Below are 20,537 nucleotides of genomic sequence, written 5' to 3' on the forward strand. Positions count from 1 at the left end.
CTGCTTCCTCCTCCCTCCCTACTTCCTCCTCCCTTCCTCCCTCCCCTCCTCCCTCCCTCCTCCCCTCCTCCTTCCTGTCCACCTTCTCCTCCTCATCCACCCTCACTCCCCTCCTCCTTCTCTGGGACCCACAGCTGGACTGATGCATTGATATCTGGTTCTCATCTTGAAAAGAAAGTGGCAGCCTGAGCGTGGCACTTTCATCTAAGCAGACGACACACATATTTAACCTGAATGGTGAGCAAGGCTGAGGGACTGCCAATGGTTCTAAGTGGCGACACTCCCTCGGGTCCAGGTAACTTCCCAGACGTCCAAACACCTGTGATGAATAGCCCGTAGCGACTGCACAGGGGCTGGATGAAGACGTCGGGTCTGGAAGCGGGTGGCCTGGCTCTGGAAACCCTAAGGGACCAGTGTTTGCACCCAGCCACCTCCAGTCTGCTGGACAGCTAGGCCAGCCGCGCCATCTTTCCAAGAAAACTCGAACCTGGTTCCACGGACGCGGCAAGGACTTCTTATTTAGATGCTTTCTCCTTTACTCCCGGTGGGAAGGGATTTCAGAGTCAAGGCTGCCGTTTACGGGCTGTGGGATGGCGGCCGTGGGACTGGTTCAGGCGCAGGGTGTCCGGCACCCAACATCACACAGCGAGGAGGGCAGCTTCGTGGCCGAGGGAGGCCGCGCTGACCCGTTTGTGTGCTGAGCGGCAGGTCAGGTGGGCGCGTTATGAGTTGTGCATGGAAGACGTAGCAGAAGTTTCCCCCCCGTCCGCAGTGGCTGGACGCGGAGCGCGTGACCACAATGGCTTGACGCGGAGCGCGTGACCGCAGGGGGCTTGCTGCCGTGCGCGGACGCGGTGTTCGGGGAGGCCCAGGGCGGGGCCTCGACTGCAGAGGTGTTGCAGACACCTGTTTTTCCCTTTTGGGTCTATTTCAGACCACATTAGAGCTGACTGACATCAGCGAGCTTGTAAGGAAGAAAACGCAAGCATTACTAAACCTCATTAATTGACTCCTTATTATTTTGAAATGTGAGTCAGCCTCCTCGTGGCCAGACTTCAGGTGATCTCTGTTCAACCTGTAAAAGTAAGTCCACCACAGAAACGCGCTGTATGGTCAGGATTGCAGGGGGATGTGGAGCCCATGGAGAAGAGCTGTCTGCCTCACGCACCCGCAGCTCCATCACCCAGGCAAACAGTTCATGTGCTAAAAGAATGAAAAATAAAAAAGCTTTTCTCGACGTTAAGCAGGTCCTGGGAGAACTTCTTCCAGGCATGCCTTTGACAGCATTTTATCTCTTTTTACAGAAATAGTCAAAGGGTCTCTTTTAAACACATGTATTGTTTTCAGCCGAGCATCCTCTCTAGTAAGTCATGGTCCTGGCTGCCGTGGAGGGTAGAAACGGTGCCCAGACCAGCATCCGGTCTTCTCGGAGATGCCAGGCTAGTGGGAGAAAGATGTGAGCACATGATAAGGATGATGCAAGGTAGAAGGGGACACATCACAAGAGATCTAAGTACAGGAAGAAGTTTTATGCCTGGAGGAACCGGGTGCCTGGCGGAGAACATGACCTGGGCCTTTGCGATTTTGGATGGGTCAACTTTCCTTTAATCACGTCTTAGCTGGGCTTTGAAAGAGCTTGGCTTGCTGAACAGCTAGTTTTCGAAAAAGACTTTGGATGAGGAGACGACTGTGGTTTCCTTCCATCTGCTTTAATTGGGTTTGTATAGGCCCCTTGGAGGGGCACGCCCAGCCCCGAGGAGGCCGCTGGCAGTGAGCATGCCGCTGAGCCTCGAACGCGGGTCTGAGCTGCCCGGGCCTCTGGACGCAGATGTTTTCCAGGACAGTGCTGTAAACGTAGTTTCTCTTCCTTATGATTTTATTGATAACGTTTTCTTTCCTCCAGCTTACCTTATTATAAGAATATAGCAAATAATGTACATACAACCTATAAACCATGTGTTAATCGGCTGCTTGCGTTACTGGTAAGGCTTCTAGTCGACTGTAGGCTCGTAGTCAAGCTTTTGGGGAGTCACAGGCTAAGCTTGGATTTTCTACTGCTGGGGGGCTTCTCTGAGAGTTCTGGAGGCCGGACATCTGGAATCAAGGTGCCGGAGGGGCTTCCTCCTTTCAGCATCTGGGGGGCCCACGCAGTCCTGAGGCTTCCCGCCAGGGTCTGTCTTCGCCCAGGGTTTCCCTCTTCTTATGAGGCCCACTCTAATTCAGTATGACCCCCTCTGTAACTCAATGACATCAACAGAGACCTTATTTCCAAATAAGGTCACATTCGCAGGTCCCAGCAGTTGGGACTTCAGCATATCTCCTTCGGGGGACAAAACTCAACCGGTAACAAAGAGCAATCTGGCTTTTCTTATCAACCGTCAGTAAACTGTCTCAGGGTGGATCATGCAGCGGCCCAGGTGTGTGCTTCCTGTCACCAGAGCGACCTTCTGAGCCACGGGATGTCCCGTTACCTGCCTGCTTGCTGCCCAAGGCCACGCGCACGTCCCCATCGGCAGTGACGGCGTCGTGAGCGTCTTCACCGCGTCTCCGCCGCGTCCCCGGGAGACGCAGCCTGGGGCGGGCTCCCAAGGATTGGCGGCAGGTGGTGACATGGGACACTGAGCAGACCCCTCCCACTCCCGCAGCACACAGTCGCCAAAGAAGAGGTGGGCAGGGACCATAAACCCCAGAGGCCGCCATCGCTCCCGTCCCTAGCCGTGAAGCCGTACTGTTGCGGTGTCCTGGGCCTTCGGGGGGGGACTCCCGAGGGGTGGCGCCGGAGCATCTGAGAAGCTCCCCAGAAAGCTCCTCCGAGTGCAGCCCTGGTTTATACTCAGGATCCAGCCCTGAAGGCTCATGTTTCATCCATGTTGGTGGCCTCGTCTGGATCCAGGGATGGAAGCAGCTGCTTCCTGTTTGGGAAAAGTCATCCATTGGGCGCGAAAGGAGCTGTGGGCAGGACTGCAGACCCCTGTGAGGCACTGCGGGGCGCGGTCCCCACCCCACTTTCAGCGGGCACTTCTAGTTACCTCTGAATCTCCTGACGTGCTGGGTGCTCGGTAAAGGTGCCCGGTAAACCAGGAGGTGACCAGGAGTGTCGTGGTCTCTGACACTGAACAGAAAAGTGCTAGAAATCACCATTTCTGGCATTCACACATTTAGCTCACTCACTCAGCAAACTGCCTCGCTTCTGAGATTCAGGGGGCCTCCGGGTGGATAGCTGCTTCCCAGAAGAGAAAGATTAGGATTTCCCGAAGACTAGCCACACAAACAGCCCCTCCTACAGCGGGGTACTGCCCGAGGGCCGGGGGAGCCACGGAAGGGGAAACAGAGAAACTGTCCCTGTTTCTAACCTGAACTTTGGCTGGCGTCCTGGATCCCACCAGACCCGCGTTAACTCTTCTCGGCGTGTCGTGAAGGTCAGCGGGTGACGCAACGGCTGCAGGTGGGAAGCGACGCGGGAACAGCTCCGTTGCCCTGCGCACCGACTCCCGCCGCCCAGCAAGCGGACACACAGGCCCCGAGGGGGCCGCCTGTTTGTGTGATTTACTAAATTCCCCTCTCTGCTCTTAGACATGGTGACCTAAAGAGAAATATGATCCCCAAGAGTGCCTTTGGGATTGTTTGTTTAAATTAAGTTTCATTTGGATTTAATCTTAACCAAGTCCTCAGAGAGCCGGGCGGGCTCCTGAATGGAAGCACGGCGTGCGCGGACCAATGAACGGGACTGCCCGGCCGGGCGGACTCCTCTTTAAATGAGGGGCTTCCTAATGTCACACTTGGGTGGCACAAGCAGAGTGTGAGATGATTAGTTTATGGTCTAGATCATTGTATTTTTATTACACTCATAAAATCTCTGTTTCTTCTCATTTTCATAATGGCTTCAATGAGCTTCTCCACCTTCTAAAGACACATTAAATTGTTATGTGCTGGAAGGACCAATTTAGTGGGGCAGACTGCAAAGCCTGAAAGCTGCAAGTGAGACACATGCTTTGAATTCTCATCTTGTGGTTGGCTTTGCGCTAAGGAAAATGAAGGCATATAGGTTCGGGCATAATTCATATTTATTTGTGGGCTTTTTCATAAACACCAGCAGTTTCCATGAAATCCCAATGTTAATGAGACACAGCGCAGTGCCGTAAAAGCATTGACTATTCCCATCACGCAGGAATATAAATCAATATTCAAAGAGGAAAATACCGTGGACACGTCTCTTTTTAAAATATCACTTAAAGGGGGTTATTTAATAACATGAACTATGAAGGAAACGCATTTTATATTTGAGCTATGTGGATTTTTTTTTAAAATGACAAGATTCTAATTGGATTGTTATATCTGTATTTAAAAGAAATAGAAGATCTCTTAGATATGAAATTTACATCTAAATGCAGTTGCTTATAAATATTTCTGTCAAGTCACCGTAACCCACTGCGGGGAAAGTAGACTCCTCTTCACTCTATAATTTAATATGCTAATACACGTCTGCAAGTGCCACCTCAGCGTGCCCCATAGAATTCATGGTTTTCGTGATTATGCTCCAGTGTTAATACACAGGCCCACAGCCACGAAGTTGGGAGCTGCATTTGAGAGGGAGTCCCATGGAGGGCCTTGGTGTCTGCCCCCTCTCCGCATTTGGATGTGCGGCCATCGGTTCGCTGTGTCTGGGAGACGCTTCATAATGTGGCTGCTATGAATTATTAACTCGGTTCTGTTTTCATTGAGGAGCATGGTCATATTCCGTGTAGGTACATGAAACCCCAGCCGTTGCTCTCCGTAAGGAGAGCCTGCTTCTGATAGGATGGCAGCTTCACAAAGCAAAATGGTTTTCTAGTCATGCAGAATAATGACAACGACCAAAAAATGATCGTGTCAACCAATTTCAGTCTGCACCATGTGGAGGGGCGGACATACGCAGAGCGGCGCCCGCCCGCCCGCAGGCCGCTGGGGACCGCGTAAGAGCCCATGTTGTGGGTTTGTGCCGCGTGGTAGAAAGCTCTCTTCACAGATCCAAAGTTGGGAAGCCAGACTGCTGAACGCAGGTCTTAAGAGGTTCTCGGAGGTGTGGAATGAATCCCTGGTGGTTGTTTTTAGTATTGCATGGACCATGGAGGCTACGGGGCGTGTTCTGAGATGGGAAGCCAGCTATGGAGGAGGAGGTCCGATGAAAGGGGGATGTTGGTCCGTGTGCGAGCACCTTGGGCCCGTGTCGCTGAGTGCGGCCATTGCGCGTGTCGCGCGGATCTGCCAGTCACGCGGTGGCCGCGGGCCTTCCTCTGTCTGCAGATGGTGTGGGAGCGTGGCTGCGTGGTCATCGTCATGCTGACACCCCTCTCGGAGAACGGCGTCCGGCAGTGTTACCACTACTGGCCCGACGAAGGCTCCAACCTCTACCACGTCTACGAGGTACTCCCCGGCGCCCGCCCACCCGCCCGCGGCCGCGGACGACAGCAGCGCCCCCACCTCCCCAGGCGGCCCCTTCCCCAGGCATCCCCAGGGCCCCGCAGTCCGTAGGTGCCCACACCCTCCAAAAGGCCATGCTGTGGCGCCTCAGCCTCTGGCATAAAGAGTGTGGTCTTCATTTTTAAAGTTTTAGGATTCCAAATTCAGACAGAAGGAACCAAAACACATCTACCTCGCAGGGAGGCCCATTGAGCCAGGCCCCGAGTAAAGACCCTTCCTGGGTCTGTTGTCGGAAGAGCCCTGCCTGCGCGGCGCTCAGGGCTATGGGTCTGTAGATTCGACCTTCCTCGAGGGCCGCCCGCTGGCAAGCTTCTTTCTCTAGCTGGACTCTCTACCCACATCGACAACGAACTGCGCCAACTTGGGCAGTTCAACACGTACCAGCATGCATCTGTTGTTTCGCGTTAAAAATTAGTCAGAAGGCCGAAGTCCCACGGTGGAAGCGTGAAGATGAATCCTAGATCACAGAGTCGTGGCTTTTGGGCTGCTGAGAAGGGGCTTGGCCCCGAGAAGTGCCGAGTCACGCTATCTGCGTGACTCCTTTGGTCTCCTCTCCACCTCTAGCTGGTAACCACCTGCAGTGAAACCTCAGTTATAGTGGAACCCACAGGTGTTCTTGTTCCAAGGTATAGTTTTTCTTGAAGGTTTAGATAGCTTAGAAATACAAAAGATGAAAGCTGGAATCGTTTTGGGTTGTAACACAATTTTCTAATAATCTGACTAATGCACCTAGGTGACATTAAAAACCCACAGTTATCTTTTGCATAAACCCCGTTAAAACTGAGAAGGTGGGAAGAGCCATTAAGCCCGCTGTCGACCCACATGCAGTCCTCGTAGTATCCGCCCTTCACTGCTCAGAGTGGCTCCCTGCTCAGACAATGCTTTACGTCCCAATGCCCCCTGTCCTCCTGTCCAGGTAAACCTAGTCTCCGAGCACATCTGGTGTGAGGATTTCCTCGTGAGGAGCTTCTATCTGAAGAACCTTCAAACCAACGAGACGCGCACGGTGACTCAGTTCCACTTCCTGAGCTGGTATGACCAGGGAGTGCCTTCCTCCGCGAGGTCCCTCCTGGATTTCCGCAGGTATGACAAACAGCACTCTAAGCAGGGTAACGTGTTAGAGTGTGGGCATAAGAGAGGAGGGAACGTGGTCTGATACCAGATTTCCTGTGTCTAAGAGGCCATCTGCTGTAAGACACGCCATCCATTTTATATTTATAGATTATAAATATACAGTTGATCCTTGAACAACACGGGGTTGGGGCACCAACCCCCACACAGTTGAAAATACACGTTTAACTTTTGACTCCCCCGAAACGTAACTTCTAATAACCTCCTGTTGACTGGAAGCCTTACCGGTAACATAAGAAGTCAATTAACACATAGCTTGTACGGTGTGTGTATTATACGCTGTAGTCTTACAATAACAGTACGCTGGAGAAAAGAAAATGTTATGAAGAAAATCACAAGGAAGAGAAAATACATTTTCAGTGTCATCCTGTATTTATCGAAAAAAAAACTCAGGTGTAAGTGGACCAGCGCAGCTCAGAGCCATGTTGTTCCAGGGTCAACTGTATTTATGATTATATATAGGACAGGGGAGGGGAAGGAGATTATGTTAAAGGTACATATTAACTGAAAGATGTTTTCTGGTTTTAGAGGAGTTAAAAAGGGGGGGGGGGACATAGATGCCTTAGAATTGTGGAAATGCGGTCATTATTTCTGATAAGATTCTCCAAGTGGTAGAGTCCTGAAGTTCACGCTTCACGGAATATGGATGAGGAAAAAGCAGATTTTTAGTTTGGATACTATCTGGTTGGACAGGATAATGAGATGTAACAAGTATGGGGCCAGATTCCAGCCCGGGTGACCTTAGACCTTGGGGGAGAGCCTGCATGGAAGCAGCACGTGACTGTGTAGTCTAGTGCAGTTTTGAAACTGACAGTCTGGAAACGTCCAGTCTTTGTTCACGCTCCGGTCAGCCAGTCGCCCAGGGGGCTGTCTTGTTTTAAAGTGTGTTTATTGAACTGTTGAGATGAATGCTGGACTCCATCTTTCAGGAAGATATTGACAAGGCAAAAAAGGGGGAAATTTAAGATGGAAGCTTGGATTGTCCATTGGATTCGGTGATAACGGTGGTCAGCACTGGCTGTTGCGTGGTGGTGAAGAATGAGCAGCCACCAAGCGAGGCAGGCGTTGAGCAGCATGATAACTGAGCTCTCCGTTCCGTAGAGCCCCTCTTAACGTTTAACGGATTGGAAACCTGCCTGATCACAAAAGCAGACAGAGATCCAAAACAATGAACTAAGAAATAAAATGCACCTTAATCCAGCATTGTACCCAATCACAGAGTGATTTGTATCTGAACAGTTACCTTGAGTCTCCGGCTATGTAACTCGAGACAGTGGGGTTTCAGGCTGATCTCTGCATTTCTTTAATTTGTGTGTTAGACATTCTCAAGGTTATTGTGATACTATTTCTTTTGCCTTTTAGTCTACTTTGAAAAGCAAAACAGAATTTTTGTTTGAATAGTTCTTTGGATCAAATAGCGTGTGAAAGAGCTCCCGGAGAGACGCGCTCGTGGCATCTCAGCCATGGCGCACGTTTGCTGACCTCGCCCAGAGAGGCCGAGCGCGCACGATGCATCGAGTCCTGAACGCACCGCAAAGCACTGACTACACACAGTTCCCTCTCAATCCACCCCACGTCCTGGCTGTCAGATACCTTTCCTTAATACAAATTTATGCCTAAAGACAGGCTATCTAAAAATCTGACCTAGTGCGCATTTCCTGAGATAGAGTCTTCGAGAAACAGCCGTTACTGGCAAAATGGATGTGGCTACACAGATAGTGGATCATCCTAACCCCCGTCTTTACGCTCATCCAGTGTGTTTGTACATATATGCATATGGGCGTACGTCGAGATCCATATCCATATATGGAACTGAACAATACACAACCAACCGTCTGTGCTTACAGCCTGTCCTGAAGAAACACGGACTCCCAAGGTTCCCTTTCCCCAGAGGCTTAGGAGATCAGGCTCCAGAGGTTTTTGTTCAGTTGAAATTTGCAAGTCCATCAGAATCAAAAGCTTTGCTGGCTTGCCTGACTCGACACCGCCCAGTTTTCCAGACCTGGCTGCCTGTCGTGCGCTCACTGGACAGTGGGCGCGAGCGGTCGCGTTCTCGGGAGCATCACTCTCAGGCACGGACTGCCGCTTTGGGGTTTTCTGGGTAAAAGAGCCACCCAAAGTTCAGCAATCGGGAAGAGGCTTCGGCTTCTGAAGACTCTGGTCGCCTTACGCGCAGGTCTCCCCCTCCCCCCACCCACCCCCACCCCGACCCCGAACACTTGCCCAGCCTTCCCCCACTCTGGCCAGGGTGCGTCGGGCACGGAGACGTGTAATTACAGACTTCTGGAGCCCAGAGGGAGCACATTTCCACTCTAAAGAGAAGCTGCAAAAACCAAGAGATAATTAGCATCACATGTGAGGGCTTTGCTTTTAAAAACTCTCTCTCTGTCTGTCTCTGAGTCTCTCCCTTCTTGCTGTGCGCAACGGCACTCACAACGCTGATCCCTGTAGAAACGGACAGACCCTTACTTTGCCAGCTAACGAGCGGTGGCCAGTGTCATTTTTGTGATGTTGCAGCTAGTAATATGAGCCCAGTTGCATAGTCACAAAAGTGATCATTGGAGGCTGTGATTCTGCTGCAGGGCAGTGGGGGAAAAAGCCCCTTTTCCGAGCCTCTCACGACCTCTGACCTTTGCTTGCTGTTGGTCGCATGGCGGTTCCTTCTCACTCAGTGACCCGGGGGTTGGTTTGTATTACTAATCGTTCTTTCTCGTGAATTCCTCCTGTTGAAATATATATAATATCCATTTTCCTGAATGTTTGCAACCTCTTGCTGACTGATGGTTTGTTCTAATCGAGTCAAACAAGACAGCTGTGTATTTCTCATCTTCATGAATACTCTGCATCTCTGTCTTGGGTCAACCAGGTGAACGCTTTTGTGGACTACGTTTCGCTTTTTACTTTTCTATTTGTGATGTTTTATGTTGTAATAATACAAGCACGTGATTCTTTGTAAATAAAATTCTAAACCACGGCAGCAGCACATTGTATTCACACTGCGCGTCTCCTTGATTGCTGGTGGCTGTTTGTAAATAGGTTTAGCCCGGGGCGGGGCCAGCATGGATATTAAAGCCACATTGAAACCTCCCTGGGTCCTGCTGAGGCAGCCAGTTGCAATGTGCTGGAGAAAGTAATACTTCAAATATTCTGTAACAGGAGAGCAGGGACCGCGGAAGCAGTTATTAGAGCATTTAGTCTTCTATAAGAGCAGTTCTTCTTTTTTTTTTTTTTAAAGATTTTATTTATTTATTTGAGAGAGAGAGTGAGAGAGAGAGAGAGCACAAGAGGAGGGAGCGGGAGAGGGAGAAGCAGACTCCCCGCTGAGCAGGGAGCCCGATGCGGGGCTCGATCCTGGGACTCCAGGATCATGACCTGAGCCGAAGGCAGTCGCTTAACCAACTGAGCCACCCAGGCGCCCCTAAGAACAGTTATTCTTAATGCATTTTGCCAAAAATGGGGCTGACCAGCTATAAACGGGACACTCCTGTTCTCCTGGCCCCTTACAGTTACGGTTTTCTGAAACTGATACAGTCCAAACAAGGGAATTTGGTGGTGGTTTGTTTCTTTTTTTTTTTAATGTACTACTTTTGCGCTTGGCCCCATCAGAAAAAATGCCCAGAACCTGGAGATTGAGCAGTGTGTGAGCAGGCAAACGTTGAGCCTGGACTACCAAGTATGAACTATCACAGACTGTTGGAGGTTCACATCTAAAAGATTCAGCGACCAAGAGATTTCTAATAACATCTTCTGTTTGAAAGTAAAAGGCCTATAGGAATAAAGCCTCCCTAAATCTAGTCTGACCCTGAGCTTGCTTGATTCTGCACACACACGCGCACACACACCGGGTATACACACAGATGCACAAGCGGGGCGAGCGCGCACACGAACACACACAGCACGTTACACACACGTGCACAAGCAGGGCGAGCACACACACGAACACACACAGTGCGTACACACACGTGCACCAGCAGGGCGAACACACACAGTGCGTACACACGTGCACAAGCGGGGCGAGCGTGCCCACGCACAACCTTGTTGGAGCTGGTGGGCCTCACGTCGCTCACACTGAGGTACATCCTGGGGATCTGGCATCTATTTTGTCAGACCTAAAGCTCATGTTGCCTTTACAACCTGAGTCAAGAATGGGAGTTTTAAGATTTTTTTTTCTTAATTTTAAAATAATCTCTACACCCAGCCTGGGGCTCGAACTCACGACCCCGGGATCAAGAGTTGAACATCCACCAGCTGGGCCAGCCAGGCGCCCCAAAGAATGGGAGGTTTTAGACGGAGATATTAGTTGATTCATTTTCCAGTCTGTTTTATTCTCAAAGGCCCAAGAACCTTCCGGGCATTCTGGCCCACTGTTGATTTTAATGAGTTCACTTGTACTTCCTTCACCTTCCCGAGAAACCCTCACACTGCAGTGGACCTCGAAAGTAAGAAAAAGTCCAGCAGAAATAGCCACATGGCCATAGGGACCCTGAGCAGCTTGTTCTACCCATGTTTCTGGGTCTTCTCATTTTTAAGACATCTTGGGTGGTCTGCAAGCTCACTGCTGCCCTGGTGGGCTCCCCACCGTGTTGTCTGGGCTCTGCTCTGGGGGCAGACATGGAAATACCCGCTGGGCACCTGCACCAGCCGCCTCCTTCCTCGGCCCCCCCCGCCCCGCCTCCTGACCCCTCGGCTCTGGGGTTTAGAGGCAAGGCCACCAGGTGACAGAATATGAGCTTCCAGCTGACTCTGCTGGGCAGGCAAGCCTTCACAAAGATGTGTGACGTTTTCCCATGTCCAGTGCAAGGAAAAAGATTTTTATTTCTGCACTGTCATTCGTTTTAAATTTAGCTTCATGTCATATACGTTGCGGAAATTCCTAGGGAGCATTTTAGAACACGGCCCCTCACACATTTTTTCATTGACTTTTCTCTATTCAGAAATATTTTATTGAGAAATCTGGTGTACTTTGTAAACACGCTTAGTTGTTTCACTTTCAACAAATTTGGAGCTGATACAGAGGATTTGAAATCAGGGCTTTGTTTTGATTTAAGGCTTGGTTACAAAATAATCTATGCTTATTGTTAATTCTCATAAATTCTGGTCTAAAATCTGCACAACAGAGTTGTTTGTAAACATACGCAGATTTATACAAAGGAAGGACTTGTCTCAACTGCGGTTTCTCCGCAATTTAGAACTCCGACCAAATGGACGGATCCAGAAGGACCTGTAAGATGCTGTTTTGAGACAATAGAGTAATATTATATTCCAGTATGATGTCTAGAATGTAAGAAATTTTGAGCATAAATTGCAAAACTCAAACATTTTAGCAAAGAACCTAGATCCTCATGTAACAACCAACCAGTCAGCTGATTGGAGCCGCAGACGGAGGGGTAGGACGGGCTGGTGACGGAAGCCCCGGGTTCTCACTTGGAAAGGGAAAGGGAAATTGTGAAAATGTAAGAATTGTTTTTAAAGCTCTGTCTAATCATTTAATATTGAAAAGAAAAATAAATCTTTGAAAATGTGTGTGTAATTTTGATTTTCTTTGTCAAAACAGGCTATTCTTGCAAAATGATGTCAAAGATACGGTCTATTTGTTTTGGCTTAAGAGTTAGTTTGCAAGACATAAGAGTCATAGTGCATAACCATGATTTCTGTCTCTTTTTATTTCAGAAAAGTAAACAAGTGCTACAGGGGCCGTTCTTGTCCAATAATTGTTCACTGCAGGCAAGTACAACTTTTCACACGGATTAACCGGTGCTCCCTACCTGACAAGAAAGCCACAGTTAAATATACCCGCCGAACTTGCCCTTGCTTCGTAAATGCACCTAACTGGCACTTCTGAAGGGAACCAAAGCTGCAGACGGAAGTTTCTAGGCCGCTCATGACGTGCGTGGTGTGCGTGCCCCGCTGCGCCGCACGACCTGCCTGGGCCGCCCTGGTGCTGGGCCCTGCAGGCCACGGCCGCAAGCGTGGACTCACACCCTGTGTTTCCTCAAGCCCGCGTGCTGCCCCCACACAAACACCTTGGGACGGGATTTTCCATCCGTGGCGAAGTCTCAGCCACCAACTCACTCAGCTGAGGTTTGGATGCTGGGGAATGCTCGGGGCCCGTTAGGAACAGGGACAGCATCGGGAATTAGCACAGGGATGGCCTTGCCCCGCGTAGGATGGGAGTCTGGCCTTTGGGTAAAATCCAGCGGCTCCTCAAGCACGTTACAGCCACGCAGATAAGCAGAGGGCCGCCCGAAACTCACTGTCAGGGTGCCGTCTGCCCCGGGCTTCACACTCTCCTCGTCGGGGTAAAGAACCTGCTCCGATTAGTAGAACTGTCCTACAGACGGCTCCTTTCTGCCGGATGGAAAGGAGCTCTGTCCCAGGATCAGAGCCCTAGTCTGTCAGTGTGTGTGTGTGTGTGTGTGTGTCAGGTGCGTGTGTATCTGTGTGTGTGTGACTGCATGTGTGTGTGTCTGTCGGGTGCGTGTATATCTGTGTGTGTTTGTGTAACCGCATGTGTGTGTGTCTGTCGGGTGCGTGTGTATCCGTGTGTGTGTGACTGCATGTGTGTGTGTCTGTCAGGTGCGTGTATATCCCTGTATGTTTGTGTAACTGCATGTGTGTGTTGTCGGGTGTGTATCCGTGTGTGTGTAACCGCATGTGTGTGTGTCTGTCGGGTGTGTGTGTGACTGCATGTGTGTGTGTCTGTCGGGTGCGTGTGTATCCGTGTGTGTTTGTGTGACTGCATGTGTGTCTCTCAGGTGCGTGTGTATCCGTGTGTGTGTAACCGCATGTGTGTGTGTCTGTCGGGTGCGTGTGTATCCGTGTGTGTAACTACGTGTGTGTGTCTGTCAGGTACGTGTGTATCCGTGTGTGTGTGTGTAACTGCATGTGTGTGTCTGTCAGGTGCGTGTGTATCCGTGTGTGTTTGTGTAACCGCATGTGTGTGTGTGTCGGGTGCGTGTGTATCCGTGTGTGTGTGTGTAACTGCATGTGTGTGTGTCTGTCAGGTGCGTGTATCCGTGTGTGTTTGTGTAACTGCATGTGTGTGTGTCTGTCGGGTGCGTGTGTATCCATGTGTGTGTAACTGCATGTGTGTGTGTTTCTGTCAGGTGCGTGTGTATCCGTGTGTGTGTGTAACTGCATGTGTGTGTCAGGTGCGTGTGTATCTGTGTGTGTGTGTAACTGCATGTGTGTGTGTCTGTCGGGTGCGTGTGTGTGTGTAACCGCATGTGTGTGTGTCTGTTGGGTGCGTGTGTGTCGGGTGCGTGTGTATCCATGTGTGTGTGTGTAACCGCATGTGTGTGTGTCTGTCGGGTGCGTGTGTGCCCGCACGTGTGGTGTGTCCCCGCATGTGTCCGCGTGCTTCCCCTTGGGTGTGTGATGAGGACCCGAGCTGGCCGCAGCGGGCACCAGTGTGTGCAGGGCTCCGAGCAGCTGTGGGAGGGAGGGAGGCTGTCTGCCCCGGGACAGGTAGGGCCACCTAGCTGTGCAGTGGGGACGGGGTGGTGAGCGAGCTCTGCACACGTGCGCACCCTGTGGGTCCCCGCGGCTCTTCCAGCCTCCAGTTTGAGGGTCTGGTAAAGCCAGAGCCCCTGAGCCTTTCCCACAAAGGCCGCCAAGACCCCACCAGGTCTCCCAGGACCGCGGCCGGCGCTCGGCCGCAAACAGGGCGCTCGGTCCCGTCATTCCCAGTCCAGCAGTGGACACAGCTGACTTTGCGAGGAGTGGGCATGGGACAGTCCGTCGAGCAACTGCTCCCGGGGGACTCGCAGCCTCTGAGACGAGGGGAGACGCATCCTCACGCCTCGCAAAGCGGCCGCCTTCCCCAGAAAGGAGCCTCCCTGCCCTCCGCGGGCTGATGTCCTCTCCCGGGGACCCCAGTCACAGCTGGGGTGACCTCGCTCACCCCAGTGCAAACACCCTCAATGCGGACACGGCCAGACGCATCCTTTGTTTATTCTGACAAAACTGACCACGTCTTTGGCCAGAGAGGGAGGAAGAGGGAGACAGGAGCAAGTCTACGCAGACACCGTAGCTCATCCACACTGCCAGTGATGCTAAGGCTCCCCTCCCCCTCCTCCCCCTCCTCCCCTTCCTCCTCCCCTTCCTCCTCCCCCTCCCCCCTTCCTCCTCCCCCTCCTCCCCCTCCTCCCCTCCCCCGTCTCCCTTCCCCCTCCTTTGCCCTCCTCCTCCTCCCCCTCCCCTCTCCCATCCTGTGATTCTTCTCACCCCATTTTCTTCCTCTTTCAAATTCAAGCCTTCCTCTCCCCCCACGAGCCTCACTTAACACGGAGGGAAATAACGCTGTCGCTGGCTTTGGTGGGCGTGGGGTTCCCGTGGCCGGCGGTGTTCTCACCTCTCCCCTTCCGTTGGCAGCGACGGCGCGGGCAGGAGCGGCACCTACGTCCTGATCGACATGGTTCTCAACAAGATGGCCAAAGGTGAGGCGGGGAGCGTGGCTGCTTTGTGGCGGCCGAGCTGGGACCGCGTTGCCGTGGCAACCTGGGGGTAGTACTCTCCTCGGCCTTGGAGGAGATTAGCCGATGCTTGTCCCTTTCCTGAGTCACGTGAAGGCTGTTTGCAGCAAGCAGGGTATTTCTGGGGCAAGCGCACAGTAGGTGTGGGTAAGTAGCTGCTGCAGCGGTCACGATTAACGTCAGCGCCCAGGCGAAGACCGCCTTCGGCTCCTTGACTGCTGCAGCAGATCGGTGTCCTTCACGCGTTCCGTGCAAACCTCCCTGTTGCTAGAGCTGTGTGTGCAGCGTGCAGTACCATGGGCCTGCCGTGGCCTTCTCCCCCAGCAACCCCTCAACACCCCCGTCCAGCACACTTTCACCCCCGCAGCCCCCGCACGCCCACACGGCGCACAGGGCTTGGCCCTGAAGCATCCTAACCCGAGAGGAGGAGGCAGCGTTTCGGCAGCTGGGGCTGCAAGCCCGGCCTGCGAGGGGCCCCTCAGCCAGCAGCGAGCTGCTCCCCTGGGGCAGAGCCTAAGCCTGGCCCTCCGGCCCCCTTCGCCCCTGTGGAGGTGTGGACGCTGAGCTGGTCTGGTCGCTCAAACGTGCGCCCCGCACCAAAGCCCTGAGGTGTCTCCTTAGAGACCAGGGAGCATGCTCCACAGCCACTTTCGGGAAGGACTCACAATGGACCTGCGTCATGGACACGCGAATCACCATGGCGACTGAGGAATCCTGCAGCATTTCCTAAGCCTCTCTGAGAAAACACCGCTCTTCCCACAGTGCCTGTCCACATCCCACGGACTCGGAAGGACCCGAGCTGAGGTGGGGACACCTTCCGTCTTTCTCACCCGTGAACAAAGCGTTCTCTCCGTCTATGCGCACGCGTGCCCAGGGCTGCGTGTTCTCACGGACGGGCCCCTGCCTTCCAGACGCCCATCCTTCATCCCTTGCCCAGAAGCAAGAGCAGGCGCTCATGACAGAAATGAGTTTCAGTACGTTTTCACACAGATGCTGGCAACCCCAAACTAAGCATTTTCCATACTGCACTTTCTTCTGGTTAAAAAGGAGAAAAATGGAACGCGTCTCTAGACCAAGGATGTGGGTGTGTAGCCCACTGTCTTACGCATAAGGACCAGCACGCCTGAGTGACGGGTGCCATACGACCGGCGACCGGAGGGCCAGAGCCAGACCCCGGGCTGTGCGCCCCGTACCCTGCTCCATGTCTGCAAGCCCCCGGGCGGGCCGCGGCAGAGAGCAAGAAACTGGCTTTGCACCATCAAATCTTATTTTAAGTGCCCTAAATTAACTGAGCGCTGGCGATGTGCAAAGAAACCGAAGCAAAAAGACAAATGATCTGATACTGTTTTTAATGACCTCTTTTGGTTTTTGATCCTAACACAACCCTAACATTTTAGTTAAACTTTCCTAGCTATTGGTGCCACTGTGCCTTATCAGATACATCTTTCCATTTGCAAATTTGCAATTACTGGGAGCTCAGAGCTCTGAAGAGAATTTACCTTTCCTCCCTACACCCGCCCCTCCTTTTCTGCCTGTTGCACACATGGTATTTCGCTCCCATTAGACCAGAATTCCTTCGGAAGCCTGCGGACCCTCGTTGGTATTTGAGTGACCCCCGTGGTGGAAAAGCAACGTGACATGGTAACCCACGGTGCACATTTGCCTCAGAATGGAACCGGCTCCCCCACAGGCAGCGGACGGACGCCACCGCTTTCTCAGTACCGTGGGGGTCACGTTGGTGTCCTGGATTTTCAGAGGTGCAGACCTGCTTCACGAGAAGCAGCACAGCCGAAGAATGGGGCAGCCCGAGGAGCCGGCAGGGGCGGGGCTGGCTGCATTGTGCGAGGCCGGCCTGCCATTGAGTGGCTCCGCTGTAGGATGGACCGTCAGACCCCCTTCAAGTGTGGCCAGCCTTCAACAATGGAGCCCAGCCAAGTGGAACTGGCCGAGGAGGGCAGTCTCCAGGCCACGTCTGAGATGGTCACCCCCATTCTGTTCTTGACCTGCTCCCCTCTGCCCAGGGGGCGTGCAGTGTGAAATCCTCTGACCTGGGGCCTGGGCTGGGTCTCAGGAGAGATCAAAGGGCAGGGCGGCCCCTCGCTGGCCGAGGTGGGTCTTTCCCAGGCCGCCACACTGCGCAGCCGCCTGGTGTTTTGTTCTGGCTCGAGCTGCCAGCCCGGTGGGGCCTGGGCTGCCTTTGTCTGGCCTGAGAAGCTGGAGGCCGCGCTGTAGACCCGGCGTTCATCAAACGATCAAAGGCCCAAAGCCTGGACACGAAACCTTTCTTCCCATTTCCTTTTCTTAGAAGGAATGAATTGCATGCGGACCAAAGAATGCACTTCCAAAGCTCCCCTGCACGGCCGGCCTGCGCGGGGCACCCACACCCTCGAGCCCTCGCAGGCCCAGCTGCGGCCGCACGCGCATCACTCGGGCTCCCGGGGATTAAGGCCCGCGTCCTAGTTAGGGGCGAGAATGCGCGAGGCACCATTCAAGCTTTCTCCGCTGTCTAGTGTATTAGCAAGCAGACGACAATGCGGTTTGGTGTCAAAGCAACTAGGCTCCTGCTCTCTGCGCCGTCCGCAAAGTCCTCCTGCACATCCCCTGTTGCCACGCGTGCATTTCTCACTCGCAGTTAATATTTTCATCAGAACCCGTTTTCAGGAGCGTGCTCCTCTCTCACCGGACAACGAGGCTCCAGTGTAGCCGGAATGTGTTTGCAGCCAAGATGTTTTCCAAAGTTGTGCCTTTTAAATTTGTGTCCGTGACATCTCTTCGGCCAGGTGTTTTTGTTTTTGTTTTTGTTCTTGTTTTTAGTTGCAATTTTTTAAAGGAAGTGGGTGCCAGGCGGAGGGTCACCCTGAGGCAGCAGCTGCTAGCAGGCCCTGTCACTCGCCAGGGGCCATCACAGATACCCACCCACTGAGCCCCACTGGGCCGCTCCGAGTGCACACCACGGCCTCCCCACTGCGGCTCGTGTTCGGAAAGCCCCCCGGAGCTTGGGGAGGCCCATTCCTTTGTCTGCCGAGGGCCTCAGGACCAGGGACCTCACTGTACATGGGACTCCCCTGCCCCTCGGGCACACAGGTGTGCGGACGTGCCATTGAAGCGGCCAAGCGGTGGGAATGTGGGCGGGCCTGCGCGTCCACAAGGCCGTGGGTCCAGCACCTCCTTCCGTCTCAGCAGCCTGACCTGCTTCCTGTTTTCTGTCGCACGGTGCCCCTCAGCCAACAGCTGCCTGCAGGAGGGCATGTAATAGCTCCATTCTGGTCACTGTCCCTAAAACTCACGGTGCCGCGGGCCTCGTTCCTGGGAACCCCAGCATGTGTCCTTCCGTGACGGGATTAGCTCACTTAGTGTCCTCCAGGCTCACCCATGGCGCAGGTGACTGGAACATAGTCCGTCATGTGGACAGACCACACTTTGTTGACCGATCACCCCCGACGGATGGACACTGGGGGTGCGTCCAGCCTGCAGCCCTGTGCGTCATGCTGCCACGAACGTGGGCGTACAAACACCTCTCTGAGTTTCTGCTTCCTCCTCTTCTGGGTACAGACCCAGAGTGCAGTTGCGGAACCACATGCTCGTTGGATGGTTCACTTTCTGAGGACGTGCCACACTGTTTTCCTCAGCGGCTGCTCCATTTCACTCTCCCACCAGCAGCTCACGAGGGGTCTAATCACTCCACGTCTTTTCCGGTCTTCGTTATTCTGTGTTTTTGGAAGTAGCCATCCTAATGTGTGTGAAGTGGTGTCTCGTGGTGGTTTTGATTTGCATTTTCCTAATGAGTATGATATTGAGCATCTTTTCATGTTTGTTGGCTATTTGGATATTTCCTTTGGAGAATTTTTGCCCATTTTTTAATTGGGCTATTTGGTTTTAGTTGTTATTGAGTTATAGAGGTTCTTTATATATTCTGAATATTAATCCCTTATCAGATATGTGATTTGCAAATATTTCCTCCCATAGAATGGGGAAATTCTATGGGAGAAAATATGTATGTTCATTCTCCCAATGGTGTCCTTGGTGCACGAAAGCATTTAGTTTTTATGAAGTCCCATTTGTCTATTTTTCCTGTTGTTGCCTATGCGTTTAGTGTCCTGTCCAGGAAATCTTTTGCCAAAGCCAATGTCATGAAGATTCTCCCCACATGAATCACTATATTGTACTCCTGAAACTAATATAACACTATATGTTAACTACACTGGAATTAAAATCTAAAACTCAATAAAACTAAAAAACAAAAATAAATAAAAGCAATAACATATACATGCCTGTCAAAAGGTTACCAAAACATATAAAGCAAAAAGGGCAAATTTTCTTACCTCCTCGCCTTCATCTGCAGTTGTGATGACCCTTAACCTCTTTAGTATGCATCATTTTAGGCCTTTGTATATGAACACATACAATTTTTATCTATTTAGCTGATTTTTCCCTAGAGTAAAACATAATCAATATGGGAAATACACAGAAGAATTTTTTTAAACCTATCCCCAACTTTGTTTATGTGTCTACATTTAAAGTGCTGTCAGACGATGGCTGTGGAGGTGACACTTTTATTACTGTTTCGCAGGTAAAGACATTTGGGCTTACCTCACCAGGGTTGCACAGCCATCAGGTGGCCTCACTGGGATGTGACTTCACAGCCCGGGTCCTCTTCCATGCCAATGAACAGACCACCCCATTTTTAAAGTTCACAGCGAATTGTCTGGTATAAGAAATGCACATCAAACCCACCATGAACTATCAGCTTTCACCCGTTAGGATGCCTATTATTCACACACACAAAAAAAGGGGGGCGCCTGGGTGGCTCAGTTGGTTAAGCGACTGCCTTCGGCTCAGGTCATGATCCTGGAGTCCCGGGATCGAGTCCCGCATCGGGCTCCCTGCTCAGCAGGGAGTCTGCTTCTCCCTCTGACCCTCCCCCCTCTCATGCTCTCTCTCATTCTCGCTCTCTCAAATAAATAAATCTTAAAAAAAAAAAAAGATTTCCCTCTACATTTTCTTGTAAGAGATGTTAACTTTTAATAGCAGGTCAAATTCGGAGCACCTGGGTGGCTCAGTCGATTAAGTGTCTGACTCTTGATTTCGGCTCAGGTCATGGTCTCAGGGTCAGAGGATCGAGCTCCACCCTCAGTGGGGAATCTGCTTTGGATTCTCTCTCTCCCTATACCCCTCCCCCTACTCTCTCTCACTCTCTAAAATAAATTTTAAAATCTTAAAAAAAAAATAGCAGGTCAAAGAAGAAGATGGGATACTAGCTTCGGGAACCAAGAGAGATGACCAAGCAGAAAGATTAACTGGACTAGTTGAGAAGTCCGGCCCGCTGTGTGTCTTCACACCGTGACTCATTATCTATTATAAGTAATGATATCAAAATACCTTTTTAAAAATGTTTCCCAGCTTTATTAAGACATAATTGCAGTAAAACATTGTGTCAGTTTAAGGTATACAACGTGGTAAATCGGTAAATGT

The 20,537-nt window shown here is 51.8% G+C and overlaps 1 protein-coding gene across 5 annotated transcripts in view; it reads left to right on the forward strand.

Moving 5' to 3' along the window:
- The window catches only part of PTPRN2 (protein tyrosine phosphatase receptor type N2), an 814,855-nt gene that overhangs the window by 774,902 nt on the left and 19,416 nt on the right, over positions 1-20,537 (forward strand). For all 5 annotated transcript variants that reach the window (XM_032394358.1, XM_032394357.1, XM_032394360.1 and 2 more), the window contains 4 exons: positions 5,284-5,403; positions 6,377-6,543; positions 12,262-12,315; positions 14,965-15,029. In XM_032394358.1, coding sequence (XP_032250249.1) covers positions 5,284-5,403; positions 6,377-6,543; positions 12,262-12,315; positions 14,965-15,029 — 406 coding nt within the window. The remainder of the gene's footprint in view (positions 1-5,283; positions 5,404-6,376; positions 6,544-12,261; positions 12,316-14,964; positions 15,030-20,537) is intronic.

Source organism: Phoca vitulina, unplaced genomic scaffold, assembly GCF_004348235.1.
Source record: "Phoca vitulina isolate PV1807 unplaced genomic scaffold, GSC_HSeal_1.0 scaffold80, whole genome shotgun sequence".
In the NCBI taxonomy this organism is placed as follows: Eukaryota; Metazoa; Chordata; class Mammalia; order Carnivora; family Phocidae; genus Phoca; species Phoca vitulina.